A 19,329-nucleotide genomic window follows, 5' to 3' on the forward strand; every position below is an offset into this window, starting at 1 on the left:
AATTACTCTATTGAGGCACACTTTTTATTTTATTTATGTATACTTTTTTATGAATGAAATAAAAATGAGAGCACAAATGTGAGGATGTGCTGATAGAACTCAAACCCCACAAGATCATGGATTCTACAATCCCCCCCCCTCCCGCCGCCGGAACTGTTGTGTTTGTCTGTGACTATTCTAGTTGTGCTTCCTTATTGGAAGGAGGTAAGCCTGCAGTAGTAATGTATGCAAGGACGCAACAGGCAGCGTCTTCTATGGATGGGTAATTCTGAGTAGTAAATCATGCATGGATGCACCAAGCAGCCTCCTCTGTGGGTGGGTAGTTTGTGCTTGGGAGGAGTCTTTATTATATCTATTTTTCATGGCTCACTAGCATGCTCCGCACTCAGCGTGGGAATTACTGTAATAGACAGTCCATATTTACCTGCCATATCCGACATCTTGCTGAACCTAACAACAAACAACTAATGCCTAAACAACCCAGAGTTTCCAGGTTTGGACCTAATGATAATAACCCAGGAACACGGTGAGAGTGGGTGGGGCACAGCATGCTTGTTCACCCTGGGCATGCTCACGCACAAAAAAGTGGTTTGTTAACCATGGGTTGTTTGATCATGCGAACTAGGTCAGAGAATAGCTTTCAGCAGGTCTGCAATGTAGCCCACTGTTAAAATCACAGGTCAGAGGTGTGCTGAGGGTGGTTTGGGTTCCCAGCCAGAGATCCTGCATAAAAAGCAGCCTTCAGGTTGCTGCAACAGCAACAACAATGTCCTGAAACTGTCTCTGAGATTTCCTCCCAGGCCAGTCACCATTCAGTTTCATGCAGAAGCCTCATGTTCCATTGGTCTGGGAAATGCTAATTCCCCACACTCAAACTGAAGATCCTAGCTAGAAAGAGCAGGGACTCCTGTCGGTGCTGCTGCTGCTGTTATTATTATTGTTTTTAATGGTGAGGGTTGGGGGAGATATTTGCCGACTACCTCACAGGTTCAGTAAAATCCTGGATTTCTCCATTATTTCCTGTGAGAAGCTCTCACTTCCACTTTGGGGGAGATTTTTTTATATAAAAAAAGATTTATTGAAATCACAAATTCAAAGGATGCGTCCCTCTGAACTCCCCCCCCCGCCCACATATCTCCTTGAACTCTAGGCAGTACAGTTCTGAACGTATCCTGTGGAAGAACCAAGAGGCAGCCCCAGTGGGTTTTAGTGGGGTAGGGTGCAGCTAAGCCTTTTTAAACTGGCTATACGGATAGTGCAAAATCAGACTGTTCACCTTATTTGTACAGCTATAAATAAGCAAGGAAGCTGGCTGCACTGGAAAAAAAATGTCCTTGCCCCTTGCCTTTCTGGCAACCGGCCCCAAAGTAAAAACAAAACTGGTCAGGATTTTCCACCCCCTGAATGGTTGGCAAACCTTGGCGTAGGACTTGACCCTGTAGATATATAAATTGAGGTGATCAAAATGAATTGCCTTCTGTGGCCACCAAGTGTAGGGCAAGACAAAGTGAGCTAGAAATGTGTTGATCCGAAGTAATCTACCCCAGGTGGACAGTGTCAGCAGTATATTAGATGGCTCCTGTTTGTGTGTTGAAGCTTAATATGCAGTACAATTATTTTTGTGAAATTCTAAGCCAATTAGGTTGGAGGAAGTAGTAGGCTGTTCTGTTCATTGTAAACTCCTTTGGGCAGGGACCTGATCTCTTGTTTTTTGTAAGGAGCCATTCACATTGATGGTGCAATTTGATGATGATGGCTCAAGATTTGATTTCCTTTATTCTTAGATTCTGAAACATGTTAGAGATTTTGATTTGACAACAAGTTGTTTTTGGGAAAGCATTCAATTTCTGTGTGTGTGACAGGGGAATTTTCAGCCACTTGATCCAGTGCATGGTAGGAGACAAATACTGATACTACTGAAATGATCAAATCTAATTTGAGATTTGGAGTGGATGACAATTTCCCTCTAGACTTCCTTACCTAAATGGCACCACCGCATTGGGCCCAGAAAAGAGCAATTTGATAGTATGAATTCCTGAAAGCCACGGCTTGTTTTTGGGTTAAAACTTTGGGTTGTTTCTTCCTCAAACATCAAAGTTCATATATCATGGAGAACAACCCATGGAATGGAGTATCCCTGGATTGTTTAGCAACGTGTGCACTCTAGAGCATGCTTGCTGGTTCCCGATCACTCACAAACTATGGGCCAGCAGGGGATGTGTTGTTGTGGCAGATTCTGAATATCTATTAATGCCAAACAGCACAGACATTTAGGGCACAATGCAATGAAGGCTGCAGCCAAACAGCAATCTACTCATTTCACATTTGCTCACCTTGTCTCTTAAGCACATAATTTTGTATTGTAAAAAAGCATGTCCAAAGGTGTTGGATTATGCTTCTAGATTATATAAAAGGCTCTGTTTAGTTGCAATTCAAATACATTTTAGTTGTTGTGGTAAAAATTCCTTTGTCTCCTTGTTTATTAAATGTATAGAATCATAGGATCATAGAATAGTAGAGTTGGAAGGGGCCTATAAGGCCATCGAGTCCAACCCCTGACTCAATGCAGGAATCTACCTTATAGCAGATGGCTGTCCAGCCGCCTCTTGAAGGCCTCTAGTGTGGGACAGCCCACGACCTCCCTAGGTAATTGGTTCCATTGTCGTACTGCTCTAACAGTCAGGAAGTTTTTCCTGATGTTCAGTGGGAATCTGGCTTCCTGTAACTTGAGCCCATTAGTCCGTGTCCTGCACTCTGGGATGACTAAGAAGAGATCCTGGCCCTCCTCTGTGTGACAACCTTTTAAGTACTTGAAGAGTGCTATCATGACTCCCCTCAGTCTTCTCTTCTCAAGCTAAACAGGCCCAGTTTTTTCAGTCTCTCCTCATAGGGCTTTGTTTCCAGACCCCTGATCATCCTCGTTGCCCTCCTCTGAACCCTCTCCAGCTTGTCTGCATCCTTCTTGAAGTGCGGTGCCTAGAACTGGACACAGTACTCAAGATGAGGCCTAACCAGTGTCGAATAGAGGGAAACCAGTACCTCATGTGATTTGGAAGCTATACTTCTATTAATGCATCCCAAAATAGCATTATTATTTTTTGCAGCCACATCACACTGTTGGCTCATATTCAGCTTGTGATCTGCAACAATTCCAAGATCCTTCTCACTTTTAGTATTGCTGAGCCGAGTATCCTCCGTCTTGTAGCTGTGCATTTCGTTTATTTTTCCTAGATGTAGAACTTGGCATTTATTCCTATTACATTTCATTCTGTTGTACAATGGGAAAACCCATTTAAGTAAATTATTTAAATCAATCTTTTTCCCCTCTTGGTGATTTTTAAATCATGGTTTGAAGCATGGATTTAAATCACCTTTGATTTAAATGAATCCACCCTGCCCGATAGTCACAATGCAAACAGTACAGAAGTGAAGTACTTTACTGCTGAGTGTATTGTTTGAGTAAATATCACTGGCTTGAAAATTTCGATGCCAACACGCCCTAATAATAAGGGTGGTTAAGAAGTTATAAAAGTTTGTTTTCTCGTCCTTTCAGGGGATGCGCATAAATGATACAATAATAATAATAATAATAATAATAATAATAATAACAACAACAACAACAACAACAACAACAACAACAACAAAAAATTTATTTCTTACCCGCCTCTCCGTTTGGATCGAGGCAGGGAACATCAATAAGTATAAAATACACAAAACTGAATTAAAAACATAGTATGCATTATTAAAACTTCCTAAAAACATCCTAAAATTCCACTGGGTAGGCCTGCTGGAAGAGATCAGTCTTTATAGCTTTCTTAAATGCTAAAGGACTGTTAAGTTGACGAGTCTCCTCCGGCAGGCCATTCCACAGTCTGGGAGCGGCAGGAGAGAAGGTCCTCTGGGTAATACTTGTCAGCCTAATTTTGGCAGACTGAAGTAGATTCTTCCCAGAGGACCTAAGTGTGCAGGGCGATTGTATGGGAGAAGGTGATCCCGCAGGAAGCCTGGACCCAAACCATGTAGGGCTTTAAAGGTCTTCTGATAGGACTTCTATAGGACTTCTGATCCTTGCTAGTGGATTTATAGCCACATAACCAGGGCATGGAAGGCATTATAGATGAGTTAAAAGTGAGTGCAGAGGTGTGCTCTTTTGCACATAGTGCTAGTGTGCAGAATATGAAGAGCCCCTCCAGTCTGACTCTACTGCTTGTTCTTATTTTGAAACCCCTCGCGTTCCCAGCCACAGGCCTCTCTGGAGCTTTGAGCCAGGCCTGCTGAATAGCACAGCAGTTTTGCAATACGAATACTCCACCCAGAATTGTCCCAGTGGGCAGGGCAGACTCCGTGACTTCAGCAGCACTTTACAAATAAATGATGGCAATGGAGCATCCCGTGAACAGCCAAACACATGTGCATCTCGCTTAGTCCCACACATACCCTGGGGCAGAGAAATAACGTTGAAAGCTCAACAATCCTACATTTGAGACTCCCTTCGCTGTTTCTCTTCCTCTTGCAATCACAAGACCTTGAAAACTCCCCAAGGAATGGGGCAGTGTTATGAGATGCCAGAGGAATCTTGGAAAAGAGGGTTGAGAGATCTCTTGGACTAGGAAGCAAGTTTGGAAAGGTAAAAGCCGTGATGACACTGGCTATTGGGCAGTATAGAAATGCAATAAATAAATAAAATATAAATAAATTATTCTCCACCCATGGAAAAAAATGTAATGAAACATGGAAGGATAGGGATAAGGTTGCCAATATGTACGTTGCCTCTGGTTCCGTGACTTTAACACCAGCTCGATCTGCAGGCATGATTACCAGGTGTCAGTATCTATCTCCATGCTGTGAAAAGCATCCCTTGCTGATGTCTGCCGATCAAGCTGCCGTTAAAGGCACAGGAGCACGCCAAGCCATTTTCCCCCAGCCAGCTGGCAATTCTAGATATGGAAATGGATTCTTTTTGTTCATCACCTGTCTTCAAGGGATTTCCACCCCAGAATTCCCAATAACCACAACACCCCCATTTTATTCTAAAGACATAAGGACATATTTTCACTCCAAACATATGTTACTCTCACAGTCATAACTTTCCCCCCAAAGCCTGGAAATTGTAATTTGATGTGCTGAGATGTGGTATAGTGGTTATCGTGTTAGCCTAGGACTGTTGAGACCCACATTCAAATGCCCCCTCAGCTCACTGGGTAAACTTGGGCCAGTATCTCTCAGCCTAACCTACCTGATAGGGTTGTTGTCAGGATAAAATCATGGTGGGAGAGAGGGGAGAATCATGTGTGCTCCCTTGAGTGCCTTGGAAGATATAAACAAAATAAGAAATGAAAGAAAGAAAACCCTCTTTCTTAGAATTCTTGACAAGAGGGAAGGACTGTTAAATTTACTTGTTCAAACTAACCCCGGTTTATGACCAGTAATATATTAATATTTTTAAATGGGTTGGAGTGGTACCGGAGGGGAATCTTTGACTTTAAACTTTAGAAAAAGTCACCAATGTGATGTGGGCAAGAGTGAAGGAGTTGCACTGCTTGGCACTGTTGATAAGTCTGGCACCATCCAATGTGTGCCTGTGAAACTAAGGCAACAATATTCTTATTGGTGGCATTCACCAATAAGAATGGACACATCGAGAAGAATTACATTTCTGCAGCAACAAAATTGCTGTTTGGATACTGAGAAGTGTTTACTAGAGGAAGGGCTCCAGGATCTTGCACCGCATATGAGCAACGACAGTACGCTTGTTGTGCCGAGGAAAGGATGGTCTAGAAAGATGCTGAGATGAGAATGTTCTAACCAAATTGGCTTGTTGACTGGTGTGATTGTGACATCAAAGGTGTCTTGACCAATGATGGCGAGGCTGTTTTCTCTTCCTTTGGATGCTCTCTTCTTTGATGGTGGCAGTGTCGGGGGGCTTTTGTTACATTCAGGGGTTAAGATCCATCGGGAGGGTGGAACTTCTGATCATCCTGGATGAGGAAACCTCCTTACTTCTCCCCTTCCGGGGGTTGAAGGCAATTGACCAGGGACCACTTTGGGTCATGAAGGGCGCTATGAGGGGATTCCAGCTCTGAGAGGGGGAAGGGACTTCAAACTCCTTGAAGCAAACATGGCCTAGGCCTCCCCGGTCTCACGACTCTATATTGGGTGTTTTCTTAACGTTGTGAATTCCTCCAAGCCACGGTGGAGGAAGAGAGGCAGCAGCGGTTGGCCCTGGCATCTGTGTCCCAAGGGCCTCCTTATCTGATGCTGTCCAAAAGTGGATGTATTAGCTCCGAGAGCTTGTGCCAAAAGGAGACAAGGAGTCTTTCTATCTTCCACCTACTCCCCCTCGCCACAAAGCATCCTGCACATGCGTCTCACCGTTGCAACTTGCTCCCCTGTACCCGCAGTGATTAGCGATCAAAGTCATACATTCAGGAGGAACTGAAGGGAAGAGCTGGGGGAGGGGTTGATGTGCGCTCCCCAGGTCTCACTTTGCTTCCATCAAGGGCTTGGGAGTCTTGTCCAACCAGCGGTCTTCCTATACTACCCTAAGGGTTCTGGGAAGTCATTTTGGCTCTTTCCCACAATGCTTGGTCCCCGCTTGGTCCCAGTCCCTCGTTTAGTTTTCTCTCCTTGCCTTGCAGCCTTATGTCTCAGTGGCCCAGCAGATGGCACCCCCGAGTCCCAGCGGCAGCAGCAACAACAACAGCAGCAGCAGCAGCGGGCCAGGCGGCGGCGGCGGCGGCGGCGACCAGCTGAGCAAAACAAACTTGTACATCCGGGGCCTGCACCCGGGCACCACAGACCAGGACCTTGTCAAGCTGTGCCAACCGTAAGTGACTTGGGCAGAAGGGGCACCCAAGAGAGGGGGCGCCATCTCATAGTGGGAGCGAAAAGATTAAGTGGCTCATGAGACAATGGCAGCCTTCCTCAATTCTCCGGGCATGTTGGACTGCAATGCCTACCATCCCCAGTCAATAGCCGTCCTGGTTGGGGATGATGAGAGTTGTAGTTCAACACATCTGGAAGGCACATCTGGGTTGGGAAAAGCTGAGGCAATGCATTACGGACGTGATGTGAGGTTGGCTGTACCCCAAGTAAGGGATCCTGTTGGAAAAAGAACTATTTTCAGGGTCCCCTTGTGTGCCGCACGCACGTACTGCCTGCAGCCCTGTATTTATGGAGGGACGTCTGCATGTTTACGTTCCCTGCCATGGTTTGCCCTATCCCACTTCTCCCATGCTTGTGTGAAGGAGACTGAGCCAGGCTATATAGTGCTTGAAGCTCGGAGGCTAGGAGGGGGTGGGTGGGGGGGCGGGCAAGTGAGCAGGGGGGACTGTTCCTCCTTTACCTCAGCTCACCCCAGCCTGGAATGCTGGATCTGGCCCCAAAGCCACACTTGACAAACACGCCTGCTTCAAAACCAGGAATCTGCCAGGGCTGAGCAGGAGGGAGGGGATCATGGGTGAGAGCTGCAAGCTGCTGCGTGCAGGAAAAGGAGGAGGAGGAGGAGGTGGAGGAGGAACGGGTCTGGAAGTTTAACACGATACTGGCAGTGGCTGGGAGCTGGGAATGCTGGGTTGCATTCCTGATCTTGGCCCTGTCTCGCAACATTTGTGTTCCGTGCCCTGCTGTGTCTCGGTTCCCACATCTGTAAAGCAGTAGCTTCCCTCCCCCCCCTTCCTGGAGCCTGAGATCTCCCGGCCACAACCACAGCGTTCGGTACGATCCATCCCACTCTCTGAAACCCTGCAGCTGGACTCCCCTGAGTCCTGGCTGGGAGGCGCCAGAACTTGGCTGTTCTTGGCGCCGGTCGGATTTCCTGGGCTTGTTCTTCCCCGGGCAGGAAATCCTGCTTGGGGTGAGCAGGAAGCCCTGGGGGTGGGGTTGGAGGGCAGCTGGGATGGACTCTTGAAGGATTCAGTGGTTGTGGGGGGGTGGGGAGGAGAGTCAGACTCAGCTGACAGTTTTTGAAAGGCGAACTACTTTTCTGTGGTTTGCGTTCACACGGGGTTTTTGAAATCGATGGAAGAGATTGAAGGTTACAGTCCTGTGCATCCTTGCTAGGGAGGGTGTCCTGCTGAACTCAATGGAAACTACTTCTGAATAAGTATGCAACGTGTTGGCCTACGCTCTTGCTTTAGATGATAGTGCTTGGAAGGAATGTCTGCCCTTGGGAGAAGGGGTGAAGGGCTACCAAACCCCTTGGGCCAGAAGAGGCAATCCGAGCAAATGAGTGCACACCCCCCCCCCCCCCCGCCAAGGCAATTTCTAAGTGTTCCAGGGGCTCTTTTATACTTTCCTCAGATCATGGGATGATGGATGTCTATTTAAGGCACTTTTAAGGCCCTGAATTCTTACCTCCCAAGATTTTAATGTATATCACTATATGGACAATTTGGATTCTGTGTGTCTGAGATCATATAAGGCAAAGGGGAATGTAGAATCCTGATGAGGAATTAGAAAGACAACAGCATGCCCCCCTCCCCTGCCCCACAAAATTGTAAAATCTTAATTTGGCAAATTTGTGTATCTTAATTACTTTGCATAATTTATTCTGCTTCTGCACATTTTGAAACTTACCTCTACTGTCATGAGGATTAGGGTTTTGTTCCTTCCCCCCACCCACCCCATATACCCACAACTTTTTTGTTTGTTTGGGGGTGATTTTTTAAAATTCCTAACCAGCTATTAATCCCCACCTATGCACAATCCAATCATAGGCATGCTGAATGCTTAGAGTCCGGATGCTAGCGCTTCTGTGTAGTGTGTGTATCACTTTCCCCCTTTATTTTATTATTACTTTTATATCCCACCTGTTTTCTTCTTGCAAGGAACCCAAGGCGGCTCACATGGTCTTCCCCTCCGTTCTTTGCTGGTCAATGGCATGTCATTCCCAGTGAACGCCTGTAACATTTGAAGGGGAGCTCCATGTCTGCAAACACACAGGGACACACGTGGTTATGTGCGGGGTGTGTGGCCAGTGCCTGTGGCTCCCTGGCACATGCCAGCCACATACTGACTGATGTCAAATGTTACAGGTGTTCTCTGGGAGACAAGCGATAAGCTGGTAGTCAACGTGTTCTCCTCACGCAGTAGTCATTGGCCTGTAGTTGGGGCTTTTGCCCTGGCACTAGGGCAGGGGTGTCGAACCTCTTTCAGCCTGAGGCCCAAATTATATTCAGAGAAGCTCTTTGAGGCAGGGTGTACCTTCCAGTGGTGGGCGGGGCTAAGGCCAAAAGGGGCGGGACCAAAGGGGAAAGGATATATAGCCAGAAATACCAGCATATTTTATTTTAAAGCCCTTGCCGCTGGTCACTCAGCCTTCGGAGAGGCATTTCAGCCTTTAGAATGGGGTGGGGGGAACTGCAGAAAAGCCAAGAAGCCACCCAATGATAAAAGGGGGTGTGGCCAGAGGAATAGGGCATGGCTGTCCGGGAAACACCGGAGGGCTGGATTGGGACTGCGGGTGGGCCAGATTTGACCCCAGGCCCGGGGTTTTGCACCTCTGAACTAGGGGTTGCTGCCTTTCCTCCCAGGTAGGGCTCTTGGGCCTTCAACAGTTGCATAATAGGCAGTAATATGTAGGTAAAGCTCTTCCCTGCATGGAGGGACATATCTCGCCTATGAAATTTCTTGCTAATCTTAAGGTTTCTGGAAGTGTGTGCAAGGCAGGGGTAGGCAACCTTTTCAGCCGTGTGATGCTTGTCATTTTTGGGGGGGCCCAAGGACGCTTTTAACCTGCTGTCGCTTGGGCCTGAATGTACTCGTTTTCGGGATTGCCTCTTCTCTTGGATCCCTCCTTCCTGCTTAGGGCTTCCTTCCCTCACTGCCTGCCTTCTCACCCCTGTTGTGCCATCACATTTCACCACCACCACTGTTTCTGCCTCCCACCGCGCTCACCTCAGCAGGGAGGAAGTCGGAGGTTCAGGAGATAAATCTGATATGCCAACTTCCTGCTTCCTAGCTGCTAAGTGTGGCAGGAGGCCGAAGCAGTGTGGGGAGAGGGAGGACAACGGGGGTCTGGCGAGTGCACTTGGGGGTCCTGGCAGGCACGGTTGCTGGACCCTGATGTGGGGATCATGCATCCAGGGGGCATGAGTTCCACTGCCCCTTGAGGCCTGGTACTTGACGTTTTAGAAATTTAGCACTGTCTGAGGAGATATATCTATATCTATATATCCATCCCCCAGGGATTACACATACCTGCATGGCAGAGAACGAAGCCTTTGACATATTTCAGAATGTCAGTTACTATAGGAACAGTGTTAATTCGATCACTTATCTTTATACTTTTTCTACACCCCTAGATATGGCAAAATTGTCTCCACCAAGGCCATTCTGGACAAAACGACCAACAAATGCAAAGGTAGGCGCTGCCTGGGTTCTGCTTCTGGCTCTGTGTGGGGAGTCTCGTGTAGTGACACGAGGGGGAAGGAGCGTGTCAGACTGGAACCGGAGCCAGGGTGCCAGGCTTTCAGAGGGCACGTCAGGAGCCAGAGTGTTTCCCTGCATCCTACCCCCACCCCCCACCCCTTTGCGGTGCTCCTGGGATGAAGCCCCTTCCCCTCAAAATGACCTCCTCTCCTTTCCCAGGTTTGTGGCTCTGCCGTCTCGGGGGCTTGGAAACGCAACCGGGGCAGGGGAGAGGCAGGGATCCGTTTTGGGATTCTGGAGCCGTGTTTCCGGGGGAGGCTGGGTCTGGTGTGGGAGGTGGGGAGGGGTTATCTGTGTGGGAGGGCGGTGGGGTGGGGGTGGGGAGCTGCATTCCTCTCATGCCAGACATTGCTGAGGGGGGAGGGGAGGACGAGCATCCATTCCAGGCGGAGGTTTGAAGAAGGGAAGGAGAATCCCTCCTCGCGCAGCAGCAGCTTTAACGGTGTGAGAGTGAGACAGGCAGACACCTCCCTCCCTCCCTCCCTCCCCTGCTAGCATCGGTCAACCAGCCAGGTAACGTTAGTGTAGCATCAGCCCTTGGGATTCACGCTGGCCGTGGTGTGCTGCAGAGTGCCTTGCCGTAAGTCCTCCAGATGTTGTTGGGCCACAACTGCAAGAGGGCCGGTGTGGCACAGTGGTTAGCGTGCTGGACTGGAACTCCGGAGCCCTGGGTTCGAGTCTTCACTCAGCCATGGAAGCTCACTTCGTGATTTTGGGCCAGTCGCTGACTCTCAGCCTAACCTACCTCACAGGGTTGTTGTGAGGATAAAATGGGGAGGAGGAGGAGGATCAGGTCCTCTGCCTTGAGTTCCCTGCAAGAGGAAAAAAAAGGTGGGATGTAAATGTTATAATAAATAAATACCTTCCTATCATCCCTAAACATTATTATTAATATTATTATTGTTGTTGTTAATTACATTTATATACCGCCCATAGCCAAAGCTCTCTGGGTGGTTTACAAAGATTAAAAACAGTGAACATTAAAACAAATATACAGAAAAAACAGACAATATTTATTTATTTATTTATTTATTTATTTATTTATTTATTTATTACATTTTTATACCGCCCAATAGCTGAAGCTTTAAATATCAATTTAAAAACTACTATTCTGGGGTCAGTTACGAAAACTGGTTGGGGCTGATGGGGCTTGGAGTCCCAAGAGTATTTGAAAGGCCACAGATCCTCCACTCCTGCTGTAGGAAATGAAAACCAGGGGGTGGGGCAGATGAGGCAGAGGATATACTGCGTCATAGAGGTGTGGGGCTTCTGGCTCAATAAGGTGTGCCCACCTGTAGAAAGCAGAGTGTGGTTTATACTGAGCCCTCCCCAACCCCCAGCCTTAAGAAGCCGTCGCTCTGCCTTAGCATCAGGCTCTCCGAGGTCTCTCAGCCCTCGCTTTCATCTCCTTCGTCCTACAGGCTACGGCTTTGTGGATTTTGACAGCCCCACGGCGGCTCAGAAGGCAGTGACAGCACTCAAAGCCAGTGGGGTCCAGGCCCAGATGGCCAAGGTAAGACTTGTACCCCAGCCCTTGTAAGGGAGGGAAGAGGGGGGCCAGGCCTTGCTTCAGCGTCTGAGCGAGGGCACCCTCTGGGCTAGAACCGTGACAGCAAGCGACCAACGCGGGAGGTTCCCTGAACAGCTTCACACAGCTCGAGCGAGGCCTCCCCCAAAGCCAGCCTGCAAGGGCGTTTTAGGGCCCGTTGTGCATTGCAGCCGTGCCGTGGGAGCCTCTTTCCCCTGGGTTCGTTCTCCCCACAGCACTGCTGTCATTTTTAAAGGGCGTCTTCAACGCCCCAGAATATGGGGTCGTTGCAGTGGGGCTGATTCTGCTTGCTGGGAGGAGTTTCCCCAAATGCATCTCACTGATGCGTTCTCTAATAAACTGAGCGTTGTACTCAGCTCCTTGTGGGTTCAAGCAACCATTTTGCCCCAAACTAAACAAGGCCAGCAGCCCACATTTTAACGTGTCCCAGTGTTGTATGAGAACCAGGCCTCAGCCGTGACTCACACCTCCTTTAGGAACATGAGACGCTGCCCTACCAGCTCAGATTATTTGTTCCTCTAGCCCTGTACTGACTGGCAGCTGGCTGGGGCATTCTGGGAGATGCAGTCCAACACATCTGGAGCGCCCCAGGTTGAGGAAGGCTGCTCTAGGGGGTGAGGCCGAAGAGGGTCTTTCCAATCGTTTACTATCAGGACCCTTTTTCATGCCACAGATTGAAGGCGGACCTACTGCGTGCAAAAAAAGTACCTCCCTCTGCACGTATCCATTGAGTCTTAAGTCAAATGTCTTAACACCACTCAGCCATTTGTTTTGATAGCTGAATCCATGTACAGCCCCCCTTTTCCCTCCAGCAGGGAGAGCCCCCCCCCACCCTGAGGCTCAAAAATCGAGTTCTCCCTCATTGGTTGGCTCCTCCACCTGGGAATTCTGGATCTGTCCAGGCCACCAGCTGTTCTTAGCCTGAGAGAGGCTCCAGCTTTTACGCAGTAAAAGTTGTGTACCGTTATGTTCCACCAGTGTACCGGTACAACAGTGTACCGTTATGTCCCACCAGCTAACGTAGCACTGCGTACATAGGCATGCACTTGTATCTTTTGGGAACCTTGACACATCTGGGATTGGATCCGTATCCGTGGTACCAGCCCCCCTTGATTCCATCTCCCCCCTGCAGACTCCTGCTCACCCTCCGAATCTGCTCCAGAAGGTTTGGGGACCCTCGGGAGCAGATTTGGAGGGCGTGCCAGGGACTGGCAGGGAGGAGATACGGAAGCCCTGTTTTGTAAGCAGTCTCCTTCTGCTGGTGGTACTAAGGACCTGGATCCAACCCCGTGATATTTAAAAGTGTATGTACGGGTATCACTTGTCATGTGCTGATGTATCACTTGTGCCCACACGGCCGATACATTCACCACATCTGCTGCCAAATTTGCTCTCCCAAATTTTGGATCCTTCCAGGCCTCATAAACTGAAAGGCTCGGCTCTAACTTCAACATCTCAGCAATGAGTTTCTCGCTAGGGTTGCTCTGAGCACAAACTGAATCCCCTATTTTGAGTCCTCCTTCCATAATGAGAGCTTTTCGTTATGTACCGAGGCTGGGAAGCGACTGGTGTCGTGAGCTGAGGCAGGCTATGAATTTGGGAAGAGAAGGGGCCGCCTGAAAGGAACGAAGTCCCCAGGGATGGGATGGACTATTACTAGGCAGCCGCCTGACTTCTTTGTTTCCATAGCAACAGGAGCAGGATCCTACCAACCTCTACCTGTCAAACCTGCCTTTGGGCATGGACGAGGCGGAACTGGAGTCGATGCTGAAGCCCTTTGGACAAGTCATCTCCACACGCATCTTGCGCGATGCCAGCGGCACCAGCCGGGGAGTTGGCTTTGCCAGGTCAGGACGGGTGGGCAGGGCAGAACGGGCGCCTTCTTTGTCTCGTCACACGCTCCCTTGTGCTCCGGTCCTTGCTGCAGCGGTGGCAGCTTGCACAGGTGTGCTGCCTAATGCAGGCAGGTCTAAACACTCCTCATACAGACATGCATCCACTTGTCTCTGTCATTATGGTCCTCTGCTCCTGCAGAGACCTGGAGATCGTTGTCCGCATGGTGACCACCACCACCCCGCCCCCCAGTAAGGATGTGCATCTTGACCAGCATTCCTTTGTCCAAGCGTTGGTTTCTGCGAGGGCTTTTGCACAGAGGCTCGCCTGACAAATGCTCCCTTATGCATGGAGCATTTGCAAATATGCTGAGCATTTGCAAATATCCCCCTGCTCCGTGCGGGGGGATGTTTGCATTTCCACTTACAGTCTGTTCTAGGACTTAGTGGACCTCAGGAAGTTATAAACCAGAAGGCTGGAATTGCTGCAGTTCCCCTTCCAAATTCATCGCTTAGACATTGCGTTCAGCAAAGGGATCGACATCCCAGTGGATTTCCCCCCCACGCTCTTTCAAAACATTATATTTTCATGCAACTCCTCATCTGGGTTTACACATAATACTAACCCATGGTATGTATTAAATTCCAGGTGGTCGTGTTGTGCAAACCCAGCCATGCAAACCCACGAACAACCCAGAAAGAGAACCCATGGTTTGTTGTGGGGTTGTGAACTCTGGGTTGTTTAAATCTCGGGTTGTTGCTAAATGGGAACCCCAAACCATGGGTTGTTCATTGCTTGTTTTGCCTGGCTACCAAGCCGAAGGCTACCAAGGGCGGGCAAGAGTAGTAAAAAAACTCCAGCTGCTCCACATGCCAAAACTACAGTGATGAAAAGGCATTTGAGATACAGGGAGGAGTGCAGGCAAAGGAGGAGGGAAACAAACAATCCAGGGATTGAACAAACAAACTGTGGTTGTTCAATTGGGTACCAGACAAAGGGCATCAAACCACCAGTAAACCATGGATTAAATAAACCCTGAGTTAGCATTATGTGCGAACTAGGCCAAGCTACGAGGGGGCCATTGCATTGTGAGTTTTCCTGCCTCCCCACCCCAACACTCTTCACCAGATGCCATTGGCATGCATCACAGACGAGGACATTCACATGGTGAGTTGCGTTAAAGCCGGGTGTCCTTTTGGTAACGGTTACATCTAGACCAGCTCTGAGGAAGTGTGGCAGCCTGTAGAAGGCCAGCCCTTAACCAGGCAAAACAGAAGGCTCCAACTCAGGGAGAAAATTTGGGGCACAGCTAGAGAGAGCAGTCAGAATTGGGACAAATTATATGGAGGAGGCGGCCTGACTATTCAGGGAGCTTCATTTTTTCTTCTCCAGCAGCAAAACTGGTGGGGCTGGACCTGGGTCACACGCATTATCTTCCCTAAAGTCCTGCAAACTCACTGCTAGGTTTTCGGCAGACTGTAGACGAACTCCGTACCCTTGAGGCAGGATGGTCCTCAGCTCCTCACAAGCGCCTGGGTGGACAGCTGAGCTCCACGGTCTCTCCTTTGTGTGCAAAGCCAGCGGCTGGGTCCTTCTCCTGTCCTATCCCACAGTGCCCCCTGCTGGTCTCCCATTTTCCACCAGACAAGGAGTGGCTCCTCCCACCTCCCCACCCCCCTGCTCTGGAGCCTTTCCCTCATCACCAACAATTGTACCGTCGCGGTGGCTTTTAAATAGTTTTTAACGGTGTTCTTTCCACCTATATTTGTTTCGCTGTTTTAGTTGCAGTTGCTTTTGAGAGTATTTTTACATTGTACTTAAGTGTGATTCTTAATATAGTTTGTGAACCACTCGGAGATAGATTTTTTTTTAATATTAAGTTGTTCATAATTATACATAAATAAATAAAGGAAACTTGGACAGCTCCGTTCCCTAAAGTAGAATCAGAAATAGTAAAATAATAATGCCTGCTTAATATTCCATTCTCTGTAACTGGTGGCACGGACATTTATTGTTCCTGATGGAGTAGAAGAGAAATTAGGAGAAATAATTGCTCGGGTTGTGGTGGCTCACATCCTCCTCCATTTGCCCAAGCCACTGGTCCTCCCTCCCCACCCCAACCCCCGCCGTGCCACATGCTGCAACCATCAGTTACAGTTGCCCTGTCCAGTGGCTCTTTAAAGCCAGCAGGAATAGCGAATGAATCATGTGTGCAGTCATTATAGAACCAGGTCAGCATTGTGGCAGCTCTGGACCTGATTGCCTGGGGAGGAGAGTGAGTCATCACAGGTGACCCTAGGCAAGTGCTAAATGACAAAATGGAATGCACATGTTGGTCTTGTTCAATCTTGCACCCTCGGATTGAGCTTTTAAAGGCCAACCCCATGGAAATATAACCTGGGAGTCAGCTATCCGTGTAACTTTTCCAAGGGGAGATCTGTGGGCAGGGTTCTGTTGAATCCTGTTCATGGATCGAGCTCTGGGAAAGTCACGTGGGCAGATGATTCCAGTATAACTTTTTTAAATGAACATGCTCAAAGAATCGCTTTTAAAATGTATGTCCTTGAGCGCAAAGAAGACATTGATACCTGGATTTCCAGTATCAGTGTGCTACCTAGGGTTGCCACCTCCCACCCAACCTTGGCAGGGCTTCTGTCCATGACAATCTGAAATTCAGCAAATGGAGCTTTTTCCATCTCTGTACCTCTCTACTGGAGAAAGCTTTACCTGTTGAATTCCTCTCTGTCCCACAGGCATTATAAGCACCGAAACCGTACCAGATAAAGGTATCTTCACTCTATTACATTTCCAGCAGCCCATCCCCATTGATGTTCTGTAGAATGGCCAGGAGCGGCTGGTCTTAGGGTGACCATATGGAAAGGAGGACAGGGCTCCTGTATCTTTAAAAGTTGTATAGGAAAGGGCATTTCAGCAGGTGTCATTTGTATGCATGCAGCACCTGGTGAAATTCCCTCTTCATCACAAGAGTTAAAGCTACAGGAGCCCTGCTCTCTTTTGTATCTGGTCACTCAGGGCAGGGCTCTTGCAGCTTTAACTCTTGTGATGAAGAGGGAATTTCACCAGGTGCTGCATTCATACAAATGAGACCTGCTGAAATGCCTTTTTCTATACAGCCGTTAAAGATACAGGAGCCCTGTCCTCCTTTCCATATGGTCACCCTAATTGAATCTATAACCTTGCTGTATAGCCAGCCACCCTCCCCACTGCATACAAGGGTTGGACACCTACCCACCCAATTCCAGCTACACTGACTGCTTCTTTTCACTTCTTCCCCAGGATGGAGTCTACAGAAAAGTGCGAAGCTATCATCACACACTTCAATGGCAAATATATCAAAACACCCCCCGGGGTCCCAGGTGAGGAGTGCTGTGGTTGTGAGGGTGGCGGGAGGGAGCCTGGCAGCAGGTACGAAAGTTAGAGCAGGATGCATGGACTATGTGAGCCGGGAGGTCCATGGTGGGAGCCAGTTTTTACACGCAGCAGAGTCGAGCAGTGAGGCTTATCCCACACTGCAGGTGGGCCTGTTTGGATTTTCTCCCATAAAAGGCTTCAAATGAGAGGACTTGTTTTTGGCTGGAATAAAAATGAGATAGATAAATAAACAAACGAATATGAGTTGGTGTATGCTTGTTCGTTTGTGTGGCTTCCCCCTTCGTACCCTCAAATATGAAGGGGGAAGCCACACAAACAATCCAATGTGTATGGTGGTGAAGAGAGCGGAGCCTTCTTTGCCACGGCTGCCAACGCCCCCTCCCCACGCCCACACCTGACCTTGCTCTACTCTCTGCCCCAGTTCTGGTTGTCATTGCTGGCTGGTTTGGGAGAAAGTGACGGGTGTGTGTACGTGTCAGGGGTGGGGATAGTAAGGTCAGCTTCTCCTATGTGTACCCCTTTTGTGGTAGAATGTATTATACATACATGGAGCAGGCATATGAACAATAAGCGTGGCTGGCCCCATCTAGAGATGTGAAGGCTTGGTAAAAACCCTTGGTAAAAGCAACAAAAAAGCTATACTAGAGTGACCAAAGAAGGCAGGGCTCCTGCAGTTTTAACTGTGGTGATGAAGAGGGAATTTCACCAGGTGCTGCAGAAATTCCCTTTTCTATACAACTGTTAAAGATACAAGAGCCCTGTCTTCCTTTCCATAGAGTCACCCTAATTTTGAGGAAAGAAAGCTTTCCTCAGAATTTGCTAAAAGTCCCTGGAGGAAAATGTGTGTGTGTGTCTGAGTGTGTGTGTGTGTGTGTGTTTAAATCTTTTTGTTTCCCACCTCACTCCCATTTTCCCTATTTTTAACCCAACCTTTTACATCTCTAACCCCATCATATCAAGTTTGGCCCCGTGTCTACGCCCTGGCATGCCGCTTTTAATATGCAAGGCATTTCTTTCATGGGGAGCGCACACCGTGCAGCCTGAAGTCCACACTTCGTTTTATTTCATGTATAAACTGGCCGATTAGTATGTTGGCAAATAGCCCTGTGTGGAGGCCCAGTCTCATTCTGGACAAATAGTACACATGAACTGGCATTGAAGTGGTACTGTGTAGCTTTATATTTTTCTACCAGTTGCGGGAGTGAACGGAAATTTGTTACAGTTGCCTAGCAACCACAAGGAATGCTAACCATAGAGATAACAAAAAGTAGAGTGGCATACAAGGCTGAATGTGTAGTTCTAAAATGAAAGCTTCCAGGCCCTGACATTCTTTGGATGCAGATATGGGTCTTTTTGATGAACGCTCTATACACCTGACGTTAGTGTTAGAGTGGCAATCAAGTTCAGTTTAATTCTGGAAGTGCCAATAAGGACTATGGTGGGACTGTATCCTACGCAGGGAAGATTTGGGTGGTGGTCAGTGGCTCATTGGCTGGGTTGTTGCAGCAAGTCAAGTCCAAGTCAAGTTTATTGCATTTAGCAACCAGTCATTATACAGTTTCACATAGATGTGTTACATTCATTCCCTTGGCCTTTGTGCACAAGAGCAGGGCAAGCACAAGAAATTTAGCAGTTCTAAAAGTTACATATTTGTTAAAAACATTCAAGAAAAAACACAGTTTCTCGAGGGGTGATCTTCCCTTCATCTGAACTAGCAAAGGAAGGATATAAATTGTCCTAAGGTTTGAATAGACTTTGCATTCTAAAACAAAATGAGTGACGTCTTCTAAAGTAAAAAGGTTGCAAGGACAACCTCTGGCTTCCTTGGGGATACCCTGTTGCAGCATGTGAAGAGGGGAGGGACATAGGTAGGCATGGTTGTGCACCTGCTGAAGGCCCACAGCCCAGCAGGGCCCCACTGACCGAGCCCCCTGGATTTGCTCCTCTGCTTCCCCGTTGAAACCTGCTTGTTCACCCTCCACTCGCTCTGGCTCATACAATGGTAGTGGCGAGAAGTTGCTCGTCATGCAAGCAAGTGGTAACGATGATGACAAAGAGGAGGTGGAGCAACAGCAGCTGGGGACAATGGCAGTGAGAAGGGGCCCCACTGAGCTTGTCTTGCC

The 19,329-nt window shown here is 48.3% G+C and overlaps 1 protein-coding gene across 3 annotated transcripts in view; it reads left to right on the plus strand.

Annotated features, from left to right (window-relative positions):
- Window positions 1-19,329, plus strand: part of RBMS2 (RNA binding motif single stranded interacting protein 2) — a 64,180-nt gene that overhangs the window by 36,221 nt on the left and 8,630 nt on the right. For all 3 annotated transcript variants that reach the window (XM_063119841.1, XM_063119844.1, XM_063119842.1), the window contains exons 2-6: window positions 6,639-6,826; window positions 10,305-10,363; window positions 11,853-11,944; window positions 13,670-13,827; window positions 17,111-17,190. In XM_063119841.1, the coding sequence (XP_062975911.1) occupies window positions 6,639-6,826; window positions 10,305-10,363; window positions 11,853-11,944; window positions 13,670-13,827; window positions 17,111-17,190 (577 nt within the window). The remainder of the gene's footprint in view (window positions 1-6,638; window positions 6,827-10,304; window positions 10,364-11,852; window positions 11,945-13,669; window positions 13,828-17,110; window positions 17,191-19,329) is intronic.

This window comes from Elgaria multicarinata, chromosome 3, assembly GCF_023053635.1.
Source record: "Elgaria multicarinata webbii isolate HBS135686 ecotype San Diego chromosome 3, rElgMul1.1.pri, whole genome shotgun sequence".
In the NCBI taxonomy this organism is placed as follows: Eukaryota; Metazoa; Chordata; class Lepidosauria; order Squamata; family Anguidae; genus Elgaria; species Elgaria multicarinata.